The sequence below is a fragment of the Seriola aureovittata genome, chromosome 4 (assembly GCF_021018895.1).
Source record: "Seriola aureovittata isolate HTS-2021-v1 ecotype China chromosome 4, ASM2101889v1, whole genome shotgun sequence".
In the NCBI taxonomy this organism is placed as follows: Eukaryota; Metazoa; Chordata; class Actinopteri; order Carangiformes; family Carangidae; genus Seriola; species Seriola aureovittata.
Window position 1 is genome coordinate 22,716,225 of NC_079367.1, and position 19,841 is coordinate 22,736,065.

Genomic DNA, 19,841 nt, shown 5'->3' on the forward strand with positions numbered 1-19,841 from the left:
GTTATCTATCAGAAAGTGTCAGGCATCTTTAGAGGAAACTATGGTTTACAAAGCATTTTTAGCTTTTGGTGCACAACCATTATTATGGAAAACACAACAACCAGTTTTAGCAGTAATTTGTTATTTTCTTGGTTGATTTAAATGATTTTCTTTCTTTACTGTGCTTCATATAAAGAATTCAGGGTTGTGATCTAATCATACTTTTTTTTTGGTAGAGGGCAAACAGTGGTGGGATCCATATGAAACATGTCACAGGAGACAATTCGTCTATCAGCCAAACTCCACTGCAGAGATTCTGCTGTAAGTTTTATGGGCTTCAGGTTATTTGTTTGTTTGTCTGTATAATTGTATGTCTATCTTGATGTGTGTGTAGGTGCCGAACGTCAACATCATTTATAGACTCTTATTCAAGGTCTGGACCTTTTGGTTCAACTGTGTACAATAAGGAATTTTGCTGGAAGCCAGCTTGTAAACCTGAATGCATTCGAACAGGAACAGCCTTAGGACAGAGGAGAAACAACCCACATCCCAGTCAGGTTGGCATTTAGGCTGTGTTAGCCTCAATTTTACATTACTGGTTGAATGCCATGCTTGACCTCTCACAGTGTATTGTAACCTTTAAATCAAGCTGTTTTCCCCAAGTCTTTCATGATGTGGAGGGTGCCTAGGGATGCCACACAAAGCCCTGAGTATGTCAGGTTCCTTTGCAAATGTCCCCCGTCTGAGGGAGAGATCAGTAAGGCCTTGACAGCACAGTACCGCTCCACCTACAGATGTGACTTCATGGGAATGCCTCAAGGTAGGACAAGTCTGTTGGTTCAGTCTAGGTAACGTGAAAACATCCAAGACATCCAAGCACTCAGGCATGTCCAAATCAAACCATCACTGCAATCATAATATTTCTCTCTACAGTTTATTTTCCATTTGTTGTGGAATTTGTTTGACAGGACATGACCACATTAATAATGCAGGAAGAAGACTTATGCCTCTGCACAGCAGGCATCTTGTGCCGCTCTCTACTGAGACAGAGATGAGGGACAATTATCGCCAGCTAAAGCAAAGCCGTGACGTTGTGGGCAACCAGTCTCACTACAGCTGCACCAATCGCAACGTGGCGGCCTGCTGTGGTATAGGTACAGTCCACTCAAAAACCATCGATGATGCACATAAACACAGTTCTAATGATTTCTATTGACTGATCCTCTTTATGTTGCAGTTCTAACTGTTTTGCAAAGGCATGTCCACACCCAGCAGAAAGGATCAGATTTGACAACCTATCAGAGGTTTTGTGGAAAGAGAGTCACTAATGTCACATCTGCAATAAAGTCTCTGCTGCCGCAGGAGCTGCAGCAGTTACACAGTATTTTACCTGAGGAAGGTTGGCATCATCTTCTGCCTTCGAATGTTTGAGTGTTGATTCTGACAGACAACTCATGAGCTGCATCTTTTGACTTTGCAGAAAAGGAAGCTGTGAGAACAGTTTTGAGTAAAGATGCTCATCCAGACAAAGGAGAGAATGTAAATAAACTTCCAGCTGTTGTGCTTAATTCCTGCTCACCAGAGTGGATATCAAGCTGGCCAGGACCTCTCTGAACCTTATTGCTAAAGTTAGTGGTTTGTATTTCTTGTTTTTCTGTAATTTATGGTAGGGGTAAAAATGAAATGGATAATGATAATATATTAAAAGCATCTCACAGAATTAATTTGCTCATTTTTGCGTGTAACTTGTGTGTGGTGTGATAATTAAACATCTCCCTGAGATTAAAAGATATTTGTCTGCCTTCATGTCTCATCGCCCCCATATTCTGCTATCTGACATTATGCAGTCTGTTTGCAGCTCGATAACAAGGCTGAATAAAACTTGTTGCATCGATTTAATGGATTCTGTCTGCACGGAGTGTCACCAGCAGTAACACTTTTTGATTCATCATGCTTCTGTTTTACTCTGTGAAATTCTGTTTTCCATGTCTCTCTAAAAGGGACATTCATTTTGTTTTATTTTTTTGTTAGATGTATTTATTCTCATGGCAGCTGCAATAAAATGTAAAAGAAAAAAACAGAGCACAAATGATTTAATTATAGTTACCTGAAAATTGCTAAAATAGTTAAATGATTGAAGTAAAACAGTGATATATATTGTTGGTTTTAAACAAGATTTAACGTGGTGACAAAGCTGCTTCCCCCTCTGTAAGCACAGGGTCTTGTTTGTGGTTTTGTACTCTCAGTTGTCACTCTTGGTTTCTTAGTTACCATGGGGCCACCTGCTCTGCTCAGGTGTAATGCTAGAGTGAGTGTCAGGTAGACTAATGCTAGATCTGTCTGATTAACGTCTGTTTGGATGTCTGACTAAGGAACTGTGCTGCTCTGAAGTCAACATTTTGAGACACCATCTAACAAGGATGCCACTGGGGCAAAAGGTTCGCTCTTCCTCAGCTTCTGGGAGATTAGAAACCCAACATGTGACCAGGTAATTTGCTATTTTGTTGTTTTCCTGAGTAAGTCACATTTTAACATGTTAAGTGCATGTTCAGTACACTTTGAATTTAAAACCAAATTTATCTTAATTGCATGTTTTATTTACACTAACAGTTGTGACACTGACAGGGGATAATGTAGGTTGAGGCCTCCCCTTGTTTGTCTTGTTGTCGTGCATTGATCTCTATCCTCTTCAGAAAATGTTTGTTGTTGTCATGGTGCTTGAGTTGCCATCTGTGGCAGGACCGAGTAGTAACAGTGTAATACAGGAAGTCTGTTCATATGGGACTCATAATCACAGTCTTAAGATTACATTGATGTGTGTGTAGCTTCCACTGGCACTTCTTTTTTAGAGTTTCTAAACACGAAGGATGGCCTAAGTCGAGTAAAGACATAATAAGCGCTTTCTCATATGCTTTTCACGACAGTCAAAACACTCACCTATAGCAACAGTGTACTATAAGACCAGTGCATGCATTTAATAAAAATATAATCTCAACTCCTCCAGCATCCTCTCTGAACTGAAGGATACTGGGAGGAGGATGAGAAACACCTCTGGGCCTGGATGTTGGGGTGAGATAGTAGCAGATGACTTCTCATCACAGAGACAAGTGAGCGAGGACAGTAAAGAGCAGCCTGAATGGCTGATGCGAGAGCTGCTGAAACAGAACAGGCGAAGACACTCTGTCACACTCGGAGATAAGGCTCCGATCATGAGACGGCAACACCACAGTATTGATTCGATTCGCAGACTCTGCAGCCTCAAGGTACAGTTCTCAAAACAGCTATCAGAAAGTGAAATTAGAGAGTTAAATGTGACCTGTTTAAACCTATCTCTGCATCTCACAAGTCATCTGAAGTCTAAATTGTTGTGTTTTCATGGCTTTCTTAAAGTTGCTGCTTTTTGCCTCAAGGTGTCACTAGAGTGTTACATTGCTACACTTGCCAGTTTACAGACTCTTTCCAAAGTGCTTAAACTCAACTTCATCTCATATCTCACCAGTAGCTGAATGAATGTGAGGTAATGCCAAAAATGCCATTTTAAATCAAGTTGATGATCAATTTACTTGCAGCCTGACAGTGCAACGGCCAGGACAATCTATCCCAGAGCCCGGGGATGGCCATGTTTCAGGCCAAAGTAAAACAAACATAGTTGCTGAGCCAACTACTTAAAAGGAGCCCACCAGATTCAAATTCAAGCTTTCAAGCTGACAGGAATGATAGAGTGATGTAGGAGGCTGGTGCAAATGTTCCAGCTGAAGTTTGTGGGCTCCAGCTGCAGATGTCAGTCACACTCTCCTGCTTAATGTAATGAATAATGTGCCATAACAGATTAAGTGGAACAGGCTCAGGAGTTCAAAGTTATGTAGCTCTAATAAAGGGATTTGGAGAGCAGTCGAGGTTGTGTGAACACTTTCAGTGCTCCCATCACTCTGACTGATTAAATAATTATCTCAGCTATTCAGGAGATACCGCAGGGAAACCTCGACTCTAGTTACATCCTTGAGGAATTAGGCTGTTTATCCCTGTTATTTATTAATGATAGATCAAAGAGTGTCATGGATCAAGGGACCGTTGCCAGGAAACTGTGGCAAATTGAAGAAAGGCCATTAACACAGAGAGCAGAGAGTCTGTCATCTGGCCTTGTGCGAGCATCTCAGGGACGTGTCGTAGCCGTTGGTGGCTTGTTGTGGCCACAACAGATAGTCACTAATTCTCAGAGGTGCAGCCCTAATTGTGTGTGCTGACAATTACACAGTTTTCAGTGCAAGAATACACTGTTAATGTCTCCTCTCTAACCTTAATTTGTATCTTTAGCACTCAGACTTTATGAACTTCCTGGTGAGTGGATTTAAGTGGATAAAAAAAAAATTGGCAGTTAAACTTAATTACTTGTTTCATTGTGCATTGTGCTCTTCTCTTGTAAAATTCATAATTATCTTGTATGATAGTAACTAAGGCTAATGTCATAATATAACGTCATCACTTTTCCTCTCTCCAATAAGATTGATGAGACGATATCGCTTGACAACCTCCGGAAACTGAAAGAAGCATTTGAGGTACTTTATGAACTTTTTAAAAAAAAATTTTAAACACTTTATAGTCTGGTCATTCATTCCTGGAAGATTTGACTGTATTTTTCTTCATAAAGGACTTTGAAACGGGTGGCTTGAGATGCATCGATGCAAAGAATTTTGGACGGATAGTGAAGAAGTGTTTGGGTTTGCCTAACACAGTAAGACAGTGTGACATTTCTCTTTCTATCATACTCTCGCTCAGACTCTCTCATCACTGTGCTCTCTTGTGTCTCGCTCCTTTGCAATTAAAGACAAGCATTTGCAATTAGTCGATTCATTTAGAATAAGTGTCACTGTACTTTATTCTTTTGTTCTTTGAATCCCACAGAGCAATGCACAGATTCAAGGGTTATTTAAGAAGATTGATTATTCAGGCCAAGGAAGAATTTCATGGGTGAGATGGCACTCATATTTGTTTCTTGTGGAGCATGCAACCATTTTATTCAGTGTATGGGGAACTGCCTGAATTCTAACACTTTTTCATGAATTCTATAACACCAGGAAAAAAAAAGCTAGGCCACTATATGAAAAAATAACATGATTATTTTATTAAGGATTTGTGGAGCAAGTGTGACTGGAACTAACCTGAACACAGTGATTTGTTCTAAATCAGCTTTTCTAGGGCCAAGTTGACTGTAACCTAACTTGAGTTGAATCAAAGGCAGTGGGAATGGTTACACTGGTATGAACTCAAAGTAATACTTGACTCAATTTAAAAAAAAATGTTTTCTTTTGGTGGATTGTTTGTCTTTTTATTGTAGATTGTGAATTGCAAAGCTGAAAAATTATGTCCTGCTTTATAGAAGAAATTTCTTGTGTAGATATCTATAGTAGTAGTATAGTATAGTATAGTTTGTTTTTAATCCCACAATTTTACTCACTTTCATGAGAATGGACATGCAGGATTCACAACCTGAACATTAACAGCTCTAACACACAGTCATGTGATGCAGGGTCAGTTCTGCACACACATGCTGCAGGAGCACAAAGAGAAGGAGGAAAATGCAAGACGCAGAAAGCAGGTGGCTTTTACTCTGCCTGCCGCTATGAAGGCGTTGGGACATGGCATCCCCATCATCAACATCCACTCCACCCATGATGCCACTATTGTAACAGTGCGAGAAGATGCTGCTGTTTGTTTCTGGAGTCCTGAGCTTAAACCCCAGAAGACCAAACACATATTTGTATGTAAATTTACCTGAATACTCTGGTGTCATTTTATATTTTTCTCGCTGTCAGCACATCCTGTGAGAAAACCAAAACCAACAAGGTGTTAGTCAGTCTCTTAATGCTTTCTGATTTCCTCACCTTCTCTGTGGGACTGGCTCCTGCTGAAGACACAAATCTTTATAGAATGGCTCACAAATATATAGACTACTTAAATTTTTAACAATTGATCACTTTTCCTTAAACAGAAAAGCACTGCAGTTTTTTAGCAAATGTTATTCAAACAGGAGTAAACAGTGAATTTGCTGGGGACTATTTTTAGCAGTTGACATTTGCTGCACGGGTGCGTATTTACAGCAGCAGGACACTGTGTGTCACATTGACTCAAAATAAACTACAGTGCTTTGGGTGAGCAAAATAAGATATACCAGGCAATACTTGTTAATAGAATAAATTCATTTTTGCTTTTCATGGGATTTAGTATGAGTTAGAAAAAAAAAACAGAATATCAATAGACTTTAATATTGTCCATGTGTACAGGTGGTATTATGTCTGACCACTTTACACTATTATATCCAATATGGCTGAATCTAAGCATCTCTGACAAATTGACACAAATTGATTATTGCAAATCTATTCTTTTGAATACAGGTGTAAATGTAGTTTTATGTAGACTACAGTTTTATGAAAGTCTGCGTTGTCAGCACATGGCTTTGTTATTTCTAACAGAATGAAGGACCTGCTAATAGGAAGTCAAAGTGGGCAAGTGACTTCACTCTGATGGCAGAGTACAACAAGCTGATGATCGGAACAGGGTAATAAGAAAGTTGGTAACAAAATGACATAAAGACCGGATCATTTATTGAGCAGATTTATTATTCTTGTCATCTGCAGGTCCCAGATTATGAGATGTTTGTTTATTGTGCATGTGTTCATTATCTTGCAGTGACAGAGAGATCCAGCTTTATGAGCTTTCCACTCTGGAGCCCTATTGCCAGATCAGTGCACTAGACACAGTTCCTCTGACATTAAACTACGGGTGAGCAACGAAGCTGCATGTGAACATACTTTCAAAATGTCTAAATAAGTCCCACATCATGGTTGGTGTTCTTCCCTATAGCTACACTGGTCCTGATAAATGCTGTATCTTGTATGGAGACACAGAGGTAGGTCATTTTTTAAAACCCCAGCTAGTTATGAGACTAAAATCATTTATTATATCCTGCTTGATTGAGGTTAATTTTCGTCTTTGTGTCTCAGGGATGTGTGACTATCATTTTGATATCCTCAGCTGGAGATACCCTCAGGTAATTGTGCTTTTCTATATACACATATCTCCATTATAACAGTATTATTAGTATATACAGTATACAGTATTTTTACAGTATCATCCAACCAGAACATTTGGAGCATCTTTTCCAGCAACAGTCTGCTGGCTTTTCAAAGTCAGTGATTAGATTCTTTAATTTTTTACACAACTAGGTTCCACAGCTGAATCTGCAGGAGACATCAACCAATAACAGCCAATCAGATTTGTTGACTTTCTTGTTTCCCTACCAGACCATGTTCCTGGCCAATCAGAAGGAATTTGTTGTTTTGAAAAAAAAAAAAAAATATATATATATTTTTTATCAGTGAGATGCATTCACTGTATGTTCGGTGATTCCTGAGCAAAATAACAGTCGTAGGAGTCACAGCAGTCATTGCACATTTCACAGTGAATACCACGTCAGACTCAGAATGTGAATGACTTAATCAGATGTGTAGTTTTCCAATAGTGGAGATTATCTTTTTTTTACATGGTTAAGGCTTATTTTTGAATTACTAAATACACCAGTACTCCAATGCAGTTTCCCTCTTTATAGTGTAAAAAAAATGAAATCACAAAAATAGGACATATTGAGCTTTGACAGACAGATATTTACAATAGTATAATGAAATATGTTTTATTTATTTATCACAATTAGGATTAAAATGTCGAGTCTCTAATTCTCTCCATTGTAAATTTGTTTTATTTAAGCAGCCGACACTGAGAGAAGGTATTCACCTCTCAGGTTTTTAACAATTTAAGAGTTACTTTGACTTCTTCGTGTTTTTGTCCTGTATCATGTATTAGTTGTTCTAATGAGTCAACACTTGGTGACTCATTGAAATTGTGTCCAACACCATGTAAAAGGTTCTCAGTTAAATGTGGCACCTTTCAAACTATTCAGCTGGAGAAGGCGTAATGTGTGATTCATGGCATGTCTTTCACACTGTGATCATGCAGTTATTTTGCTCAGGTTACACTGGAGCAGAGAGCATGGACTATAAGAACTGCTGACAAAAAATAGCAGGGTTGAGTCTGTTCTAGCACGGACACTTCAAAGCTGTGGTGGAAAATTATAGCTTTGCTTCCTATAGGCTCCCTGCCAATCACGGAATTATATGTAGTGTACATATGTGAGGCTCAGAAAATGTGAACGGTTTCAGGCCTGACTGTACATCTCAACTTCTCTTTTTATAGATTATGGAATAAATTAACAAAGGCTGAAAACATACCCAGCATAGCGATCGACAACGCAGTGGTCTCTCCGAATGTGACATTTGTCAGATGGAAGGTTCATAATGATTGGGTGACACAGGTGACATTTTAAATCGCCATGCATATATGTACACATACATTTTAATATCTGTAGAAATTCCTTGACGATCTATATTGTTCAATGGTTTGGCATTTTATTTATTAATCTTATGAACAGATAATCCTCTTCTCTCTGAATTTAGGCTAAATATTTTCAAAGTTTCCAAGCTGTTGTCTCCTCATCAAATGACGAATCTTCTTCTCTTGTCATAGGTAATTTATCTTTTACTTTTTTCTTTGGCTTTTTTTCTTTTTTGGCATTATGTTCAGCGCAAGCAGAAAAAGAGAAACCAATCCAAGATTTTTATTGATGTCTCCTGGATGTAAAACATATACTGACATGTACTTGCACACATGGTCTCACTAATGAAAGAGTCGGATAAATAAATAAATATATAAATAATATGATGCATGATGAAAATGATGAGTTACAGTACAATATGAGTAATTATACTTGTGTTGAATATGTGGCAGCCTGGTGTGAGAGCTGTGAGGGATGACTCATAATGACTCATCTATCACTAATTCACCAATCAATGCCAGCATGTGTGTGTGTGTGAGAGAGTGTGTGTGTGTGTTCGTCCACGTGGGGCATGTCCACTTGCCAGCTTCAGCTTGCTCATTTATTCTGATAATGACTTACCCTTAGCGTGTTTAGATTGATGCTTTGTATCGTTGTTTTTTTTTCCTCCTTGAGGCTGTGTGCTGCCTTTAACGGACGCGGAGCAGCAGTTGAGTGAGATCAGAGAGGCCTGTTATGAAGGTAAGACCAAGAAGGTCCAACTGAGCTGGACTCCGCAGGTCCGGGCATCATGTGACCAGACGGTTTTCAGCATTTACAAAGGTGTCAAGGCCTTTGATCTTTGTGAGAAGCGCAGCTTGTTGGTCACTGGAGGCATGGACAGACTCATACGAATGTGGAACCCGCATTTTTCTGGGTGAGGAACCACGGTTCTGTGGGTTTTCTTTAAAACAATTAACACTGACTTAAAAAAAAACACCTCCTGTTTGCTCTTTTTTTATTTTAAGAAAACCAACTGGTGTTTTGAAAGGCCACTCTGCTCCCATCATCTACCTCTGCATCTCCTCAGAGGACAGTCAGATCTTCTCTGTCTCCATCGACAGCACTGTGAAAGTGATTCATTTGACTCATTTATCGTTTCACTTGTGATTTTATTCCAAATGATGGAAATGAATAAAGCTTTTGTTACTGTAAATGCACAAACTACAGTGGCCAGTTCACCAGCAGTGGTGGAAAGTTACTAGTAACATAAGTATTCTACTTTTGATACTTCAAGTTGCTAAGTAAAATCTTATATGCAGGATTTCTACTTGTAATGCTATGTTTTTTATAGTGTGATATTGCTACTTTTATTTCAGTAAATGATACAAATGCTTCTTCCATCGCTGTTCACCTGTTCCCATCTCAGATCTGGGATCTTCAAGACCAGTGCTGCCTGTTTACAGCAGACCCCAAAGCGAGCGGGATTCATGGTGACATATCTGCATGCTCGTATTCGTCTGCTATGAAATCCCTTTTCATTGCAGCAGACTGCATGGCCGTGCTCTCCCTAAAGATCAGGTTGGTTGTCATGCCTATGTGATTTATTCGAAGGTGCTCATTTATGGATAATGGTGTGTGAAATTGTACGACAGCTAATGATTTTTGAAGATTGGAGGATTGAACATCCTATTTTTACCCAAAAGATTCAGATTTAAAGTTGTTGTTTTTTTTCTACAGAGACGACTACATCTCCTTAATATTCATCTTGCTGTCATTCAGTTTAGTGTCTTTTTCCTCTGAAGGCCACAGTTTTGCAGTCGCCTCACTGTTTCACATAATGAGCCTGTAATGTGCTGCGGATACAGTGAGGAGTTTCGTCAAGTTGTCAGCTGCACTGAAGGATCCGTGAGTAAATTAGCACTTGACAACATCACTGACACAGATGACCAGCTTCACATTTCCAAGAATGAATCTGGTTTGTGTTAAAACAGGAAACCTGATCCTTATCATTTAATGTGACACACAACTGAATGAAAATGTTACCGGTTCCAGGTGGTGAAAGTCTGGGATTTTGACTCTGGGTGTCAGGTTTTCGAGTTTGGCGGCACACCTGATCTGTCTGCCGTCACGTGCATGGCGTTTGACCTCAGAGGGAGGAGGTACAGTATATGAAGCACTCTGAGAAATGTTTCACTGTTCAGAAAACATGTTCAACCACTGCTTTATCATGCTACAGTGTGCTCTTGTGTTTGCAGACTCATCACGGGCGGAAGAGATGGATGTTTGAAGATCTGGAACTTCAACAATGGTCAGTGCCTAAAGACACTAAAGAGGGGTATGTATTGTAAATTTCCATGATTCTCTGAAAACAAAACAAAAAAAGTTTTAAACACTATATTATCCAGTAATAGTGAAAAACCACGCTCAATCTTTCCTGTAGACGGTGAATGTCATGAGGTGTGCGACTGCATCTTTCTGAAAGTGCACAGGAACTGGTAAGTAATGATGTGGTAGTTGGCAAATGTTCTTGTCTCAGTGTAAATTTGAATCCATGTTGAGCTTGTGCAATTTATTTTTGAAGCTATGTGATGTCTGTCGGCCGTGACAGGAAGATTGACATTTACACAGTGAGTATAAAAGAAAAGAGAATTTGAGCTATTATTTGTCAGTTGTATTTCAGAAATCCCTTTCCCATTATTTCTCCAGTTCCTCCATCCCTCCATCATATTGCATCCCATTTGCATTTGTTTACATTGTCATTAACAGCTGACATTCTGATACAGCAAAAAAAAAAAAGGTTGATAGTTCATGCCACATATATTCTGTTTTGAATTTCATTACAAAACCAGACAATTGAGAGAAAAATGTGCACATTTTTGTTGCATGGAGAAAGACTCTTCTCGTCATCTTCAAGATAACAAGAATTTTGATTTTCTACAAGCCGTTGCTTTTTGTGAAGAGACCAAACCAAAATGTTATATTGACGTGTAAAATGTCTCCTATTATTTTGTCAGGACATACCTGAGGACCTCCATCATGTCCAGAGGCCGAAGCCTTCGTGGCAGGATGATCTGGTGATTAATGAACAAAAAAACTGTCTTGACAATAACTTTGAGAAAAAGATGTTCAGGCAGGACAAAATAATAAGCAGTTCAACGGGTTCTAAATGAGAGTTTGTATTCCCCCCTGTGACATTTATTTCAGGCAGACGGCATGACAGTGGTGGCAAGATTCAGTCGTTATTCTTCCATTTCTAAAAAGCACAGCTCTCTGTGCTGAAAGCGACGAGAGGACAAACTGTGTCTTTTTGTTTTTGAGCTGAATGCATGATCAAAAACACATCAGGCAAACGCTCAGTGTCAGCTAGCTCTGTAGTTATACAGTTACCACCTTATTTATCTATTTATAATGCTCATAGCATAAACAGATGTGGTTTTCATTTCATCTTTATAAAATGAAATGACAATCCACTTCTATCTTAACTATCTTACTAGTTACTAGGTGTACTGTACAATTTTGAGGTACTTTGAATATTACCATTCTATTCTTCTACCATTCTGCATATAATCAGCTTATAAAATATGATCTATTGTTATAGAAAGTAGTTGTAGTTGCCCCTTCATTGAGACATACACAATCAAAATGCTGCTTGTGAGTTAATGCATCTGTAACAGTAATCAAATAATATTATACATATAATAATAAAGATATAATTTATAATATTATAATATAATATTATAAGACTCCATCTGCTGTTTTAGTTAAAATAAAATGTAAAAGTCCATTTGCTCCTGTCAAACCCATCTACGGACATTTTATAGCAGGAGTGCTTGACCAGTTCTGTGCTTCACCTCAGTCACTTTCACACCTAAAGAGCAGTGAAGATGAAGCTTCCCTGCTGGTTTTACGTTAATTTGAAACAGACAGACGGAGGACACTGTAGTCTTTGGTCCTAAGAAGCGTTTTTGCTAACTGGATGGAAAGCTCAGGGAGAGATGGGTAACAAAGCCTCCCTGATCTCTGCCCTACTGTGCAGCACCGCCTGCAGAAAAATGTTTTAACTCAAGCAGTGAGTTACCACATCCCTCCATCTCCCTTTTATCCCTCCTCCTTCCTTGTTCCATTTCTCTCAGTTTCTATTCATACTGTATTACAGTAATACATACTGTATCATGTTCCTTTATCTATATTGTATATGTATATATATATGTGTGTGTGTGTGTGTGTTTTTCTGTACACATCATTGTTGATGTCTTCACATCACACAGCTTTTTCCCAGTGCAGCCAAGCTTTGACCTGCCAGTACACCTGTAGTTTGTGACAGGCTCTGCTCCAGAGAATCTGAGCTCTCACTGAAACGTAAGGATGGTTTTTTATCACTGACGCAGTTCAGAACACAAGGTGTGCATTAATGCCCTCTGTGCTCCCACAACAATGTGTGGTGTGTTTTTGTCTGTACATGAAATTATATCAGTCATAAAATTGGAGAGTATTATAGTAAAGGGAAACATCTAAAGTATTTCAAGAAATAATGTCACCATTACAAATGCTGATCATTCAACCCTCTGAATAGTCATAGTTTGTAATCCAAGGCATGTCTCATAGCTGATGGCCCCACTGAATTTTATTTCTCATCATGAATCACTTTGTCAGCAGTACTTTGAGCTAAAGCCTAATGTCAGCATGCTAACATGCTCGCAATGTCAAAGAGAACATGCTGCTGTTCATAGATGTACTTTTTTACTATATCTACCCTCTTAGTTTTGTGTGAGCATGCTAACATATGCTAATTAGCACTACACGGTACATGTGAGGCTGATGTGAATGTCATTAGCTTTAGCAGATTTTGTGGGACACATTTTGATCTGATGTCAGCGCTGGAGGAAAAATCACCATTATCGATTTACCATCTGATACCATTGCCATTAGATGTAAGAATATATCACTAAAAACAAAATTCTCCTCACATAAGAACTTAAAACCAAGCAAAATCTGACTCCATTAGCACATAAAATCCTTGCAACGATGAATACAACCTTCTTCTCTGAAGGTCAATCATACTCTCAAAGCTGTACTATTATTAGTCCCCAATAATATTACACAATAGATTACAGTTCCTTCCACTGATGTTACCATTATGACGTGGTCAGGTTACCTCTAATAGTTAAAAAAGAGGGAAATTGATTCAGACTAATGCTGAATGATCCATTGAAAGATGTGATGCTTAGTCCCATGCCATCTCTTTCATTATGGCTGGTGGTTACTTTCACTCCATAAAAGGCCTGTTAACAGAGCAGAAAGATTGCATTACAGTGGCTGCTAAGAAAAGAGACCCCTTTGATTATCTATAGAGCCCTCTTTTGAAATTGTTTTTCATTAATGGCCTACAGCAGGAAGATCAATGGGTTGTTCCATATATATAGGTCTCCTTCCCTTATCCACCCGCCTCGGGTTCTCTCTGAATTTTTCTGTTCCTCCAGATGGTCAGTCTTGTGTTGCTTCTCATTAAAATTTTAAAACATGGCCCAGTTCAGATAAATATTTCGCTTTGGCATCGAGTATAATATAGGTTCAAAAATGCCATCTGCTTTTCCTGATTTGGTTCATGGTGTGTAGTTTCTTGTTGGCAGCATCGCTCCAAGCAAATATTCCTGTTGGGTTCACTGAGAAATAAGCACATAAAGAACAAGATGAATCACTTTGTATCAGTGTGAGGTGCAGCGGCAGGAGTAATGTTTGGCTTGTCAGCTCGCTCAGGGGTTTTGACATCAAGTCAGTCGCTGATCCAAAATGTGTGGCACACTTGGCCACAGTACTGTAAGCTGAAACCAAAGCGTCAGTTAAAGCTCTTTGATATTCATATGTTCCTTGAAATAAGTCATCTTTAAACATTTTCCCTCTCCGCTGTTTAATGAGACTCTGTAGCTGTTCAGAAAAACATTTCTTGGAAGTTTTTGGTTAACAGATTTGCGACCTTTGAGACGTCCACTTATTCTGTGAGGTGTGCAAACTCTTCGATCGGGGTTAAAGAAATAGTAGTATTTTGGGATATAAGTTCAAATTTTGTAAAAGTTTCTGTGAAATGTCTGGTACCATCAGCTGAAAACGCAGAGAAACTGCTAGCTGCTGCAAGCTGGTTGGCTCTGTTCGAACATGCTGTTGTTTTAGGCTGTTTGCTTCCAATCTTTGTGCTAAGATAAAGTAGTGGGCTGATGTTGTAGCTTCATATTCACCATACAGACAAGATATATGTATCAATGATCTCATCTAACTCTTGAGGAGAGGAAATGAGCGTGTTTTTCCAAAGTATTCTCTACATTAGTGCCACATCAGGCTTCATCTGTTACAAACATATAATTTGGTTTTAGAGAAGGAGACAGCACAAATTTCTTTCCTTGCCAGCTAAGACATGAACTCGCAGCTTTAACACATTTCAAGCAGACAGCTAAAAAGATGGAAGAGATGGAAAAAGTAATACACTATATAGTTTTATGTGCAAGCAAAGTTAGGAATCCTTTATAATAACTCAGTCATGACTAAAAAGGAAGTTAATATCATCTGGTGTGTTGAACTGCATATTATTTTTGCCTTGGCAGTAATAAACATTTTATGCTCCAGTTGTTAGGGAGACTCACATTTTGTTTTTCTTCAGAAAAACGGCCATAATGAGGACATCCTTTGTGTGGCGCAGTGTCCTCCGACTCTCCTGGCTACCGGCAGTTATGATGGCGAGATTATAGTGTGGAACGTGGTTTCTGGACGTATACAGTGTCGCTTTGTCAGTCCTCGTTCAGCTGAACACCCAAATGTTGAAGGTGATTTTGGAGCTTCAAAGTGAGTGATGACTGTTTTTGATAAACTCCCCTGTGACCAGAATGTTGCATTTATCTCCTTTATGTAGGGCCGGACACAAGTGTTCAGAGCATCATTTTCCTAAAGAACCTCCAGTTGCAGCAGTTTTCCTCAGCTACAGCTCTCCTGTCCTCTGGGACCACGGGTCAGTGTTAATAAACAGCGCTAAATACAGCGCATGATTGCACTTTACAGCCTCCCACAACTTCTTTGAATACAGTGTTAATTATGTGTTTTCTCTTTTTAAAGGTTGTATAAATATCTGGAACATGCTCAGTGGAGGAAAGTTTGTGAGCAGCTTCAAAGCTGTAAGATATTTTACTAGACAACGTTCCTCAGTTTGACTTTTAGATATCAAGGAATAGAGCTTTGGTTTTACTTTCCTTTCTATAGTCTCCAAAAGCGCTGATTAAAGAATAAGCTAATTTGTAGTGTACAGTTTCAGCACAGTTTCTTTGCTTAGCTCAACTAGAAGGTACCTTCCTTGCAGCTATGCAAAGCAGACACCCTTAGTTTTGGGTGGTGGATGAATATGGGGCATCTGGATATGTGCCTATGAAATACTCCTAAAGAAAGCAGAAATTTTCTTTTTAGGCTATGTAACATAAAACTGTTAACATTTTCCACAAAAGACGCACAAAACCCCCTAAAACCAACATTTCTGCTTCGCTATCATACCCCATTTGTGTTTTGTTACCTAGCAACAATGGCTCTTAATTTTAGAGGTGCTCTTACTTTCATGTACTTTATTCATGATTAGTCTTGAATAAATTTTTGCCTGACTGCCACATTTTCTGTTATATTATATATCTGATTATTGGTAAAGGGCTATTATCAAGAGGAATGTATTAAATCTGTCTGCAGGAAAGGAAACATTTAGTCACCACAGGGGGGGGGACTCTTTTGTATTAGTGTTTGATTTTGTCCTTTTTATTCTGTTACTTTGGGTGGAAGAGAACCATCGCTAAGCCATGAAAATGAGTCGTTCGTGATACTGTTTGGCCGTGAAATGACATGAGGTACTCATGTGCTTTTTTTTCCACTTTGCAGTCTAGGTTCCAACAAAAGATTACAAAACTGGCTAAAACAGACAAGGACACACTGCTGTACGCTGCCGACCAAATTGGTTACATCTATGTTTACAACATGAACAAGTTTGCCCCAGAGCAGAAATTGCCAAGAGGTTAGCTTCATTCTTTTCTTGCCTTTGGTTAGACATAAAGTGAAAACATGAAGAAGCACTGTCTGTCAGAACATGCTAATTCACATTTTGAGAGTGTTTCTGTTTTTCCCATTTATTCAGCTGAAACCTTCTGGCGCGCCCACACCAGCAGAGTTTCTGGGTATGTGAAATAAAGACAGTCACGTCTTTTATGATCATAAATCCTTCTTGTCATTAGCTTACAATTAGTGTCGGGCTGCAGCATTTCGACTTTGGGTTGTATCATTAACTTTTAGCTTGTTGTATCCTGGGATAGGTATCCTTAACGGAACCAGTCATCCTCAGTCTGGGGTGTCGGTAACAAGCAGAAACAGCATAACTTTTTCCTGCTGCAGCAGACAAGCAAAGTGTAGAAGAGATTGTGTGTGGGAAGGTCTTAAACAGATGATCAGTATAGGTGAGATGCAGCCTGGGGTGCCTCTGCCATCAGATGCACCAACACAGTGGATGATATAGAGTGTTCTTCCGGAAATGCCTTCTCCCATTTCGTCTCATGCTTCTTTATTCTGGTCCAGCCTGCAGATTGTTGACAATGATCAAGTGGTGCTTACCTCATCCACAGACTACACTGTGCGCCTCTGGAGTACACGTGGAGAATTCATAGGTGGGTGTCATTTTTCATCCGTCAATCCCCTCGTTCCAGACATTATAAATGTTCATGCAAACGACATTAATCTTGAGCAGTGCAGTGCTTAAGGTAGAACTGTTATTTATGGGCATGTTCATTTCAGTGTGACGGTACACATGGCTGGATTAACCCACAAGAGAGCCCTGGGGTAAAAATGAACTGTTGGGCCCCTGTGGTCCCCATCCTTCCTCCCACTCTCTGTACAGTGTGTATGTGCCCTGCAACCTTTAAGTACCCATCAAGTACAGTGCATGCTGAAAACTACATGGTTTAATTATACTTTGTCTGAGAGCTGGTAAACAACCAGCACTCATCCGCTAGAGTATTACCTGGCACCAGGTTTACAGTGTTTCAATTAAAAAAAAAAAACTTAAAAAAAAAAAACGCAAATTAATTTTGGAGCACTCACCATAAGTACAATATTAACTTAAAAATATAGCTTCATATACATGCATATATATATACAGGCTAGAAATCAAATGGATTCAGACATTGTGACATTTTAAGAAGCCGCAGTTTTAACTTTGGTCTTTGTCCACAGGGACCTTTGGGCAGTCCGAGAGCTGGAGCATCCACATCTCATCTTCCTGGATGCATCCTGCTGTCCCCTATGAGGTTCTGATTCATCCTCTCAGCATGCCAGATCATGAAATTTGGAACGTAAACACACACCTCTCTGATGCAGTCAATCCTGACAAGACTGAGGCTGACAGCGGGGAGCTAAAGGTGAGCCGGATTGTTTCACAAATGATTATCTGAGCTTTGTGAGGTATGCTCCTCTCTCTGTGTCTTCACTCTTAATGTTGAACTGAGCTGAACTTTGCCTGCTCCCTTTTCGGCATAATTGCAGTCAGAGACTCACAGTAATTTGAGCCTTGCTCCAACATCCATCCGTGATGTAGACATTGAGGAAGATTAAAAGCATGTTTTACCCAGAGGAACACAACACTGGGTGAGTTGTAACCATTGCAACAGCAAAGACTACTGTACATATACAATGCAAGTCTTACACCAGACTCAACTGAAAATGCGACAGATTTATATCTAGAGCGAGTGTGTCTTCTTCTGCATTTCAGACCCTGTCTTGGTCATCATTGTCATACATGCTAACAAACTATCAAACCACCGCGCTCTGGAAGGCTTTGGCACCGCGGAGTCACCAAACACCAGAGTAAGACCTGACCTCTCCCTTGCTCTTTCATATTGATCCGCTCATAAGCAGCACTGAGGAACTGGAGTCAACTGAATAAGATGAAACTGCATTGATCACACTTGGGAAACTGGGTCATTGCAGCATCCATTTGTACAAAGCCAGAGCAAAGCCAAATAAAATATAATGAAATAATAGTGAGAATTATGGCTGTATGTAATCACATTGAACTGGCTTTCTCAAGAATAGACCATGAAAAGATGAATGAATGAATGAAAGTGTGAAAACGTGGACTGCAACGTTAAGATGCTTTGAATGAAGAAATTAAGTGCTTTTACACAAATTACAGGCTTTTCTCGTTCACATTTTGAAGCACACAACTGTCCACTTTTTAGTGTTAGCATGAAGTGAAAATGGGTTGGCAAATTGTTACAATAAGACTAGAGCAGCAGTGATGACTTTGACATTTATGACTTCAGGCTGTGAAGCACATTTTCCTCAGTATTCCTGCCACTTAAGTGAATCAGTTTAGTGATTTTCTACAAAAACACGCTAATGTGTAAAGCAATAGGAAGAAATCGATCATCGATATTCTTTATAAATTCTTTATAAAAAACCTTGCAAAATATTTAACGTAAGCCTGTAATTATTTTACAGATACTTCATCCTTAAAGCACCTATGTGAAAGACTGTCCCCCGTAGTGATGATAGTAGTGAGAATTATGACCAAACTCTGCAGTTCCTCTCAGCTCTACAAAGCTTTATAGCATCTTTTAGCATATTGATTGGGTTTTGAGGCACACAACCTTCAGCTGCAGTTCACATAGTGTTTTTTTGGCCACAGTCGGCAGATGTTTGTAGCTAAAAAGCTCTAAAATCCACCGGTAGCTCAGCACCAAACAGAAGACAGTCAAAGTTAGCGACTGGTCGGTGAACATAGTAGCTAAAGAGGCAGATATTTCCCTCATGCGAATATTGGACTTATCAGCAGGAGCCAGCAAGGTTGTTGCTGTATATCAGTTTGAAGAATTACTGGCTGGTATACGGAGAATTGAATGTTTCTGAGCCAGCCGTCCAGACCTGATTCTGAAAATATGATTACATTAGAGGAAAAATAAAATTCATCACACAGTTTGAGTGATAATGGCTCTAGTTTGCATAAAACATTTCTTTATCTTCAAGATATGATGTATTATCTGTGTAATAAATATTTCATCCATGATCTTGTGAAGGTGCTCTGGCATACATTGTGCTATAATAAAAGCCTGGGTACTTTCAAATTTGTCATGTGTTGTAAATTAATCATGTTACACATTACAGTTTAATTTAATATCCTTGGTTTCGCTGTTCTCTACCTGCTCTATACTTTTCAAGGAAGTGAGAGATGTATCTGATGCTGGAGTTTACCACAGTTAAAACAACCTGATTAGGCCACAACAGAGAGGACAGACTCATGATAGTTAATAAGAGTGTATACTAAATTGTAAGAGAAGTAATATTTCAGACAGTGAAAAATAGAGGTAATAGAGCATTTTAGGTATGTGCAGGGGGAAAGTGAGACACACAGTATGAGTGCAGACACAGTCATGTTTGTAGAGGCAAAATAAAGTGTGACATAAAAAAACAAAATGAGGGAATGAGG

The 19,841-nt window shown here is 39.1% G+C and overlaps 1 protein-coding gene across 2 annotated transcripts; it reads left to right on the forward strand.

Moving 5' to 3' along the window:
* Positions 1 to 2,338: 2,338 nt before the first annotated feature.
* Positions 2,339 to 19,435, forward strand: wdr95 (WD40 repeat domain 95). Of its 2 annotated transcripts, XM_056373317.1 has the most exons (31): positions 2,339 to 2,467; positions 2,984 to 3,242; positions 4,294 to 4,317; positions 4,482 to 4,535; positions 4,628 to 4,711; positions 4,882 to 4,947; positions 5,507 to 5,737; positions 6,450 to 6,535; positions 6,667 to 6,759; positions 6,841 to 6,886; positions 6,981 to 7,027; positions 8,227 to 8,344; positions 8,487 to 8,556; positions 9,041 to 9,281; positions 9,373 to 9,478; positions 9,774 to 9,925; positions 10,150 to 10,252; positions 10,400 to 10,506; positions 10,603 to 10,682; positions 10,788 to 10,842; positions 10,929 to 10,974; positions 11,362 to 11,421; positions 15,000 to 15,162; positions 15,249 to 15,344; positions 15,449 to 15,507; positions 16,250 to 16,382; positions 16,503 to 16,542; positions 16,937 to 17,025; positions 17,591 to 17,775; positions 17,900 to 18,001; positions 18,126 to 19,435. In XM_056373317.1, the coding sequence occupies exons 1-30, from the start codon at positions 2,400 to 2,402 to the stop codon at positions 17,966 to 17,968; spliced, it is 3,030 nt and encodes a 1,009-aa protein (XP_056229292.1). In that variant the 5' UTR covers positions 2,339 to 2,399; the 3' UTR covers positions 17,969 to 18,001; positions 18,126 to 19,435. The 2 variants fall into 2 exon arrangements, with proteins under 2 accessions (XP_056229292.1, XP_056229293.1); XM_056373318.1 differs by lacking the exon at positions 4,294 to 4,317.
* The last annotated feature ends 406 nt before the right edge of the window (positions 19,436 to 19,841 follow it).

Excerpts from the sequence above, each read along its gene's own strand:
- wdr95 (XM_056373317.1), top strand. The coding sequence starts at position 2,400 with ATGCCACTGGGGCAAAAGGTTCGCTCTTCCTCAGCTTCTGGGAGATTA. Across the intron at positions 4,318-4,481 it reads CAGACTTTATGAACTTCCTG|ATTGATGAGACGATATCGCT; the intron begins GTGAGTGGATTT and ends CTCTCCAATAAG. Across the intron at positions 6,760-6,840 it reads CCTCTGACATTAAACTACGG|CTACACTGGTCCTGATAAAT; the intron begins GTGAGCAACGAA and ends TCTTCCCTATAG.